At 35.1% G+C, this 10530-nt stretch overlaps 1 protein-coding gene across 2 annotated transcripts in view; it reads right to left on the bottom strand.

Annotated features, from left to right (window-relative positions):
- Window positions 1–3254: 3254 nt before the first annotated feature.
- LOC106166288 (activin receptor type-2B) overlaps window positions 3255–10530 on the bottom strand; it is a 28013-nt gene continuing 20737 nt past the window's right edge. For both annotated transcript variants that reach the window (XM_013544793.2, XM_087018438.1), the window contains exon 6: window positions 3255–9351. In XM_013544793.2, the coding sequence (XP_013400247.1) occupies window positions 9154–9351 (198 nt within the window). In that variant the 3' untranslated portion in view covers window positions 3255–9153. The remainder of the gene's footprint in view (window positions 9352–10530) is intronic.

Genomic DNA, 10530 nt, shown 5'->3' with positions numbered 1-10530 from the left:
CTTCCGGTTTCATCCTCCGCCCACGCACTCCGACGCATCTATAGATGCAACAGGTGCGCTCAGAATGGGGCGGCTTCTATCGGCACAATGAAAAGGGATTAGGCAGGCGCAATCAAACAGAAAATTGTTTTCGTGACATTGCAAAATGATAATGAATAAAATGATCATTTTTATAGCAACTTGCTTGGTTTGGAATACCTTGTAACCTCAATCGATGTACAAATAGGCATATAAAAAACACAGAAAAGCTAACTTAAAGCGGAACCCTTTTCTTTTAACCAACAAGTTTAAATTTCAGGACATCAAACAAATTATGGAAAGAGATTCCAACTAAAACTAAGCACTTAAATGTGTGTAGGGGCGAGAAAGATGTGGGTGTGCGACTTACCTGAAGTTGTGATCTTCCTCTGTAGCCTTTATATAGCCTTTGTAGCCTTTATGATGAAAAATGTGTATATAATGTGACATAATGCATTGAGATAATGCTGTATTGACATCAGTTTGCAAACTTCTAGAAGATTAAGAATAAAAAGATTTATTCTACGACCAACAGATATACTGTTCGATGGAAGCTTGGTTGTCGTCTTTTTCTCGTCATTTCCACCCCTCCCTTTCTTGTTGCTTTCACCTCTCCGACGGTATTTAACAATATTATTATGCATAAGTTTAGGTAGCTTTCGTCTCACGTCAAGATGGCGTAAAATTTGGTGCTTGATAACTTAAATTATTAAATTATCAGGCTCTTATTTTTAACTGTATATTAAATTTTTTTTTGACTAAAAATATCTAATTTCGACTGAACCGGAACTGGCAAATTTCGAAAGTACCGAAGTGCTGGGAAACAATATTTCGTTACATACTACATGTAGAATACGTTTTATGAAAGTCTTGCTTCTTTTTGAACGAGCTTGCTTATCATACGGGTTTGCCATTTACTTGAAAACTGTCGGAGGGACCCTATGAGAGCAATTACTCGCTTATATATATATAGTAAAGAAAGAAAAATAAAAGAAAAATCAGGAAGAATATTTTAAAACTAAAATCCATTACAAAATACAACTTTGAAATGCTTTTTATTACAACATGATAAGAACAACCATAGGGAAAGCAGTTCTTCTATTTAATTTTTTTATTACCTAATGTATATATGAAAAAATAATATATACCATTGATACTTATGAGCTTTCTTTTTGTCTGTAATAATGGGCCTTACTCTTCTTTAAATACCATTCATCGGGGTTTCGAACCGTTTTTAATTTATGTTTTAACTTAAAAGTTATATATTTTCCTTTTCACATTAACAAAACTTAAGCCATCAATAAAATAATGACAGCAATAGAGATAGATGAAACAATCACTCCGCGGTGTTTTAAAACTCAATTGTTCGCGTATAAAACAATACGTTCTCTTTTATTTTCACATTTTCTCTCTATATAACTATATTTCCCTGCTGTCCAATCCTAATGCATTCATTTGCGATCCTTCTCATTACAGGTTCAAAAAAAAATTTAGTTTTCGATGTTAAATATTACACTGCAATTTTTGCACTGACTACCTTGTATACAACGAAGGATTTGGGTCAACTTACACCTACTATGCACTCACGTAAAGTTTACTAAATACCAAAATTCAATACATGCGAGTAAATGCTATTAATCATAAATTTACTTTTCTACCAAGCCTTATTCCACGTAGCCTAGACATCTAAAATATGACAATTAAATTACACTATTCAATGCGCACCAAATTCAAATTCAAGTGCAAAACCATATTCCAAAATCGCTCTATGCATAAACATTATGTGCATCACTGGATCAAAATACATGCATACAGACAGCAAGCAATAAAAAAAACCCTGGTCTTGGCAACACTTATATTTCGAATTCAAGGTCTCCAGAGATACGCGAGTAGACAGTTGCAGGTGATAAAAGTGATCTCTGGTGCAAGTAAGATGTCGGCTACAGCAAGCTTAAGGAGGTAAATTCATTTATTCATCACGAATCTGTCCATCAATCTGTCTATCTATTTCAGTTAAAAGGATTCTGTGCATGGGTTTGTTTCAAATATCTCAACAGCGAATGGTAGGTAATTTTTCCACCTTAAACATAAAAGATTACTGAACGGTAACCTGTTCTATCAGCATGTTTCCAGAAACAGCTGCTGGAAGCGACTTAGTCATGCTGATAGTAGAGATTGCAACGTGTGACGAACTCCGTATCCGATCAAGGATTTTTTATTTTCAAATTTTGTTTTTCATAAACTTGTAAATATGTCATGGAGTTGTATTTTACCATTTAGTTAGAATATTTCAATGTAATAGTATTTTAATTGTCAATTCTAATTTTTTTATTTCGCCATTCTGTTACAAACGCATTTTTTTTAATCAGCTGATGTTTTCATATCACTGCTTTCAATACTTAAAAATAATATTTTACATTGCTCAAGGTCATAACAATAAATGTACCAGAACAGGAATAAATGCATTAATACATTCGTTTGATTTCACTTTGCTTGGTCTTCACTGACTGACTGCAGACTACTGCCCTCTAGCGGCTCCCGTAAGTACTACTACCACATCACAAGCCTCTCCCTTAGAGCAAGTTATGCTAGATCCTTATCCCCTTTGTTTACAGATACTTTTTCAGAATTATGGATATGTAACAACTGAAAAAAAGTATTCACAGTGGTCGACAATGTTTAAAAATAATAAACTGTATCTCTGTGGCTTTGGATCTTTTTGTGAATTCCTACTCTATTTTTCCACTTTCTGAAATGCTTTTTTAAGTTAACTCCTCAGGACATTTTTAAGTATAGGAAAATATTTTATTTATATAAAAAGACATTGTTAATAATTGAAGCATTACTAAAAGGGTTTGTAATTTATTTCTCACATGGCAAAATGATAGAATCAAGCCACATTGACATTTCAAGATAGTATTTCTCGGATTTCAATAAAAGCAATATTCATTCATTCTAGGTTTAAATCATTTACTACAATATATTGGTCTCATTTTTGACAATTTTCTTTCAATACCCAGTGTTAGCCTGCCCTTTTCACTCTATTAAAAAAGTCTAATTGTTGAGGCAAGATCTCAAATGTTTGATTTTTTAAAAACACCACCACTGACATTTAAAAATGTCAAGTGTGGCAACATCACTTATGTCTTCCAATTTTAGAATTGGCAAAAGCCTGCATCTAGTTTCACAGATTTTTTTCTTTGTGAACTGAATGAAAATAAAAAACACGAAGCATATTTTGATATAGTACACCTACATTTATTGATACAGTCATGGCTAACACAGTAAAACAGCGGTAGGTGAATTTTGTGCATGGACTGAAGTTGGAGCACAGGAGTGGAGGGGAGGGAGGAGAGACATCCTACAAAATATCACTCTGAAAATAACTAAGCATTGTTTTCATCAATTTCTTCTACATTTCTGTTTCAAAGTTTAACACTCATCTCTTTTAGATACATTTACATTGTGTCACATAACAGGCAATCTCCCATTTCATTATCCATGATATTTCCCCTTTTTTTGCACAAAAATATCATAACAATATTCTCTGTCCTACATACTGTTGTGACGATGGAGAAGGGGGCGCTTAACCCATGAAGTGCTCCAACCTCTCCCGCAGCCTTGATATATACTTGTGTTGGTAAATACAAAGACCCGGGCTCAAAGGATTACAAAGCTTATAATATAATATATAGATAGATGTATATTTATAGATAGATAGATAGATAATGTATATACAATTAAAATGCATAATGCTAACCCATATTCAGGACTTCTGAGCACTCTACTCAATTTTACATACTCATAAAATCCTGGTTATCGGTTTGCGTTACTCCTGAGACATCCAAACTCCTGTATTTGTTGTACTTCACCCCTCCCCCCACCCAAACCAGTTGTTCTACAGCTTTACATAATTATCATCATCAATAATAATAATAATAATAATAATAATAATAATAATAATAATCAAAGTTGTTGTTTTACAAGTGCTCTCTATGCTGACTGTATACCATTATTGCAAATACATAACATCTACCTCCGGGCACTACGGTGCAGGGGCCAGTAACTTCTGTATATTTATTTGAACAGGTCTCTGAACTATAATACAACAAAGTGGCTAATCATGAGGTAGAATGGAGGAAATCTTTACCACCAGATGGTGCTGGAGCCAAATCCCATTACTAAAAATGCATCTTAAAAACGATGTATCTTGTTCTAAAAAAATATAGGAACCAGTGTATCTGTGAGAACCACGACTTAAATCTCAATTTTAAGTTCACAAACTGCTCCTTAATCGGGCTATCTAGTTTCCTTATTATTTCAAATGTGCAAAAATACCATTATCTCTTAACCAAGTGACAAAGCTTTCCCCAAATAGAACATGCTTAATTCTTCCCAGCATGTGCTGCATGCCAGGATATTTAGTTTGCACCAACAGTGCTGCCACCTGTGAACTTAAAAACATGACAACCCCAGCCCAATTTTTGAAAATGACAGGCACATAATGTGCATTGTTCCACTTTTTCTTCTGCAGACTTAACATTAACTAAGAGCATATTTAATGAAATCAACTTCTGTACATCTACTTTCTTTTCAACTTGTTTTGACTTTTTGCAGGTTTCTACAACATTTGCCTTTGCTGCCTTTAATTCAACTTGACTTATACCAAGCAAGTCTATGGTGTATGCTGAAGAAGACCAGTTAGCTTTACCATGAAAAAATGGAAGTACAGAGGATCATCTAACCAAGTACACTTTTGTTTCCAAAAATAAATAATTAAACTAAATTAGAATTATTTACAAAGAAATTAACTTCTGCTTAACAAATGTCATATAATGATGTATAATTAATCGAAGAACCACAAGATTTTAGTTATGAAAATAAATGAAAAAAAATAATAATAATTAAACGATCCACATCACATTTACACATCATTATCATAACATGCAACTATATTTTGATAATACTTACACACTGTAGAGAATTTATACAAATCCAACACCAATGAATAGGTATCTTACAGCCCTGTTGAAATTCTACTAAGTCCAATATATGACACCAAATGTTGCTTATGTAGCAAAGAATGAACAAGGGTACACCTTCAATAAATCTTAATATAATAATTCATGAAAATGTTTGAAATATTTAAATGTACAGTATGTTATGAATAGGAATTTCTTGGTTAACCCTTACCCTCCTATGCAGTGCTCAGCTTCTTGTCCAGTACTTGTATACACATGACAATAGGAGAGAAAGTGTTAGCCCTCAGAATTTGTCTTTCTGAACCACTTCATTGTACATAAATTGATAAATTACTTCTTATAATTTTAAAACTGGACTCAGTTGACATACAGCATCTCCTACATAAATGCAAATAGCCACTGTTGCTATTAAGGGTATGTCAATCAACATTTTTATTCGTTTCCTCCAGAAAACATTCATCTGAGGTAGGCCTTACAATCCATAACAGTATGATATAAAACATAGGCACTGTATCAAAACTCGCATTTGGACGTGATACATATCCCGCTTCTAGATCTCAAGGTCTGACCATCCCGGTACTGTGGCCAGCAACTCACAATAGGATAAAAACTCAACATAATCATAATAATGATAATAAAAACATAAAACAATACATTTAAACTTCAAATACTTCACGATAAAATAACCCGGGATATGTTGATATTTTTTGTAGTTTAAAGAACAGTACTACAATAATAACATAGATCAGTGAAATGCGTGGACCCCTCTCGGTCCATGAACTTCCACCCTCTTCCACTGTTATTGTAAGCTGCAATATGTAAATATAGTAATACAGGACTGTACAGCAATATTATAATTATCATGTATAATAAAAATCAGTCACAACTGCCTTCCAAGGAGTTTTACCCGTAATACATGCACCGAAGTGCTCAGTTCCTCAAAGGCACCTCACAACTGTCACCTCGTTGCTTGCAGTGCTATTACCACATTCTCTGCAACAAGGTGGCATGCTTCCTTGTTCTTAGGGATACCACAATATATACAATGTGATGCCATGTTATCTTCTTATAAGAATGTCAATGTCAAATATATAATTCTTGTAGTTTATGAAAGCTTTCAGAGCCATCATTGTCTGATTCACTAACACTGCTCCAATGTTCCATAACAACAAATCACTTATTCAATAAGCCTTTTCAGAAACTCAGGACTTTGATATTTCAATCAACTCATCAGAAGAGCATTTTCATCTTTGAGATAAAGAATTGCATTCTCTCCAATTAGCCACTATCTATCCCTCTTTTCAACAATGTTGCATAAAATAGTCCTTTAACCAGAGTGAAAATGAATGAACATTAACTGGAAAACTGCCAACAATTTTTGTAAATTGCTATCTTATTTTCTTTGTATTTATCCATTCATTCTACAATCTGTCGGTAATCAGACATCCCTCATTTCAATTCATGGATAGATAACATTTCTGTACTTCAGTAATTATTCCCAAGTTTCAAAATTATAACTTTTTTTGTTAAATTCAAAAACATTCCGTCTCACAAGACCCCAATATTCAAGAAAAGTGGAGTATATATTTGTGGTATTACAAACAAAACATCATTTTGGAAATTATTCTGTCAATCTTGTTCGAATAAGGCAAGCAAACATACAACTGTCTTATCTCCCTAAGCTTAACTTTCCCTTTCTAATTGCACACAAAACGGACGTCGCACCTGAGTCAATCAATAAACTACACATACCTCGAGCAACTAACGTCACTGAAATTAATCACTTTCAATGCATTTGCCAACACAAAGACGAAGAGAATCCCTGCAAGTATACAAATCTTTCAGGCTATGTTGAATGTTCAATATACAACGCCTCCGTCTCGCATCAAGAATGACACTAATCCATGTTCAATGTGGTATATACTTCCACCACAGGTAACACAAAACAATAAATAAAGAACTGGTATTACTTCTTACTTTTTTTCCAAAATGGATGAGTCGAGGTCAGACAGTTTACTTTTTTTTTTTCTGCTCAAATGGATGGGTCTAAAAGAAGATACATTTCTTTTCCGGGATTTTGTTCATCGAAAACAATCTAGTGTGCCAGCAAGTCCCAAATATACCATTCCCCGAACACTTGAAACAAATACTGCTGAGCCAGTGGTTTCCAGTTAAAAACAATGTGTGAGCAGATTAGAAGAACCACTTCCCTGTGAATGCAGTTTTTATCTCAACATCTCAATCTCAAGGAGGTAAAGCATTTGAGGTTGAATCAATTGACGAGGTAAAAATGTTATGAAATCCGAGTGCACCCATATCTGATGCAATAACCTTAAAACATACTGTTGTTATATGCCAAACAGTACACGTAATAATCTTGATACATCTGAACACAGGTAATTGGTGACTTAAGTTGTTTTCAATGTACTGCTGGACTTAAAATTTATTACAGTAAACTTCGGCTGGTTTAATGAGAATACAGGTGGAGCTCTTTAGTCTTGATACATAACTGGCTCAGAATGTACAAGACCGAGAATAGTTCCAGCAGTATTCTAAGAAAACCAGCTTGTAAGATCTTCAATTGCTAATATTTTATACACCAGGTTAAACTTTTCACATAAAATGGGACCGAATGAATAACCAACACAGGGAGGGTCTGCATGTCCACCAAAAAATAAAATATACATATAATAAGTTGCTTCGGAAGCAACAGGTAAGAGGTCAAGTGTTAAAATGTTTGGCAATTACTCACAAAGACTGAATGAAACTGACATCTGTTACTTTCCAAAATAATATTTCGTTTGCACTCTCAAAAGGTACCATTCAAAAATTTAAAACAAGGAGCTGGATGCAACTTTGAAAAATGTTTCCCGTTCTGTAACTAAAAAACAATTCATGTTGGAATAAGAGAAAATTCAAAGGTAAAATGTTATTTTGAGTTTGTGAATAATTACCTGAGGAAATTCAGACTTCCACGCCACTAAAATGATGGCCTTTTTTACACCCAAGTCTGAAACAGAAACTGCTTTCCAGCAGCACACTTTTCATAACTTGATTGTGTGTGTGTGTGATTACAGTATGGAGGAGACTGCTAGTTGATATCACCCGATTCCTCTTAACTCAAACCCAGATATACACCAGTTTATCCCGTTTTGAACCATAATCATTCACCAAGCCTGCTAGACCTACTTCTGCCTCAGGCCAACTTAAATGCTTTTAGTTGGCATTTCTATTATTTAACCCTATTTTCTTTGTTGTAGACTTCTGTGAAAATGTCCATTCTTTTTCCCCTCACTTACAGTTAGTAAAATTGAACAGATCACAAGCCAGCTTACAGAATTGCACTTCTACTGGTCATATGTGCCCAGTGATAGCCATTTTGCCTAGCATGTCCACTCCTTCACTTGCATACACATAATATATAGTGCTGCTTATGCTGCAGCATTGTTCCAAGGCAGTAGATAGTGAGACTGTGGAAAGAGTTTCATAGGTCTCTTCTTTACCACTTCACATTCCATCAAGGGCACTTGGCTATAATATTATCTCAGCCAATACCCCCCCTCAGCTGGCATTTTGTCATAGGCAACATCAGATCTTGACCAAGTCTCTCAACATGACACTCAACTCTCTTTTTTTAAAAACTCCCCGTTTCATTTACCCCCCCCCCCTCCCCCGTTTCTCGGCCATAAGGTGCAGGGATACATAGTCTGTGGAAACACAGAAGTCCCTAAGTGCTGCTAGGTCACAGGGTCACATTGCCTTCATGTTTACACACAGGAGGACCACCGTCTTTGAAGGGAGGGCTATGTACAAGTCAGTTCCCTGTAATCTCATCATCCAAGAATGTAGACATAAGTACAACTAATGCAACCTATATATATATCACTATATCTATGTTTCTTTCTATATATATATATTACTATATATAAGGCAAGTGAACATCATAAATCAGTTGGTGACTTTTTACACAGCGCCATTACTGTACATATCTGAGGTATGGGTTCACCGGTTTCTTGCTCCATAGCAACTCCATGGCAACAGTTGTCATGGCAATGCCATGGTCATACACCAACCCCACATACGTCATAATTCTCAGTGTCCTGCAATACTGTTGCTTATTTTCAGAGGTCCATATGTGTGTTTTTTGCACAGCTCAGATGCTAGATTCTTTTTGTGTCACTTCTGGATTATTATTACTCGAGGTGATGACGGCAGTCTGAGGTAGGGGGGTGCTGGCGGCTGTGAGGCGAACAAGTTGTGAAATGCGCTCCTCGACACAACCAGCTGACAAACGTGCCTCTGCATCCTGGTCCCAGCATTCCTCGATGGTGTCACAGAATGCCTGCAAACCCTGCAGAGATGAAGACAAGAATGTATGAGTTAAAGGATTGATTACAGCAAGATCATAGTTGTAATACAAGATGACAATATATTTGCAAAAAACAGGTGTTGGTTGAGGATTTGGGGGGCAGAGGGGGAGTAGCAGTCTCTTCCAACACACCCCCCCACCACCACCACCATTAAGCCAACATAAAAAAAAAAATTTGTTAAAATAATCGCATTCTAAAACCCGAATGGTAAAGAACATGTTCCTGACAACCCATAATAAATGTTCATGATATTGCATAATAAAAATGCAATAAAGACACTGCACCTCTATTAAAAAACAGACTTCATGACTCAGTAAGTCTAATTCTTTTATTTTTCAGATTTTTTTAAAAATTGCATGATATCATTCACACAATACTGAGGGATCACTGAACACATAAAATTCAGACTATTTAAAGAACCACTTATTTTTTATTTAAGTTATATTCCAATGAGATGATTAATCAATCAATTCATCTCATTGTTTCATTTGAAGGACTAGCATTTCAGAGTTCCCATCAACTCATAAAAACATATAAAGAGCCCCAACCTATAAGCTATCGGTGATACATTATTTTACTAAAATGAACTCAGTTTAGGAACTAGGATGTAATTAAGTGTGTATCTTACTTATAACACTGACTTGGCTATAACACAGAAAACAATAACGTAAAAGAACAACAATCTTATGGCGCCACCTTCAGAATGACTTTCAACATCAAAAAGTAAAATAAACTCTGTGTCACGTTTGAATACGATGTTACACTAATGTAATGACCTCAGCAAGTTGAAATTCTATTTATTTTTCATAAATATGTTGAATTTACATCCAAATGTACCTCAGCATGCAACTACGTAATTCATTGGTGAGTAAGTGTAAGTGCCTGCGTGCGTGCCATAATATTAGCAAGATATGCCTTGAAATATGCAGCTGTTCCTTTTGATTTACTGCTTTTCATATTTTGGGAGACGGACCATCCTTGGACCAAAACTACAAGAGATTCATGACAAGTGCACTTAGTGCAGTACCAGTTCTCCATGCCACCACTGAACAAATGGAAATGAAAATATCCATACTCTCATATGTTTAGTTATCTATCTAAGAATCAATGGTTAAACCAATCTGACCTCTTGTCCCAATGCCACTGATTATCTCTATTTC

This window comes from Lingula anatina, chromosome 7 (genome assembly GCF_051362555.1).
Source record: "Lingula anatina isolate TDL-2025a chromosome 7, LinAna3.0, whole genome shotgun sequence".
Lineage (NCBI taxonomy): Eukaryota > Metazoa > Brachiopoda > Lingulata > Lingulida > Lingulidae > Lingula > Lingula anatina.
Note: the sequence above shows the minus strand (reverse complement) of the source record. Positions and strands in the feature narration are given on the sequence as shown.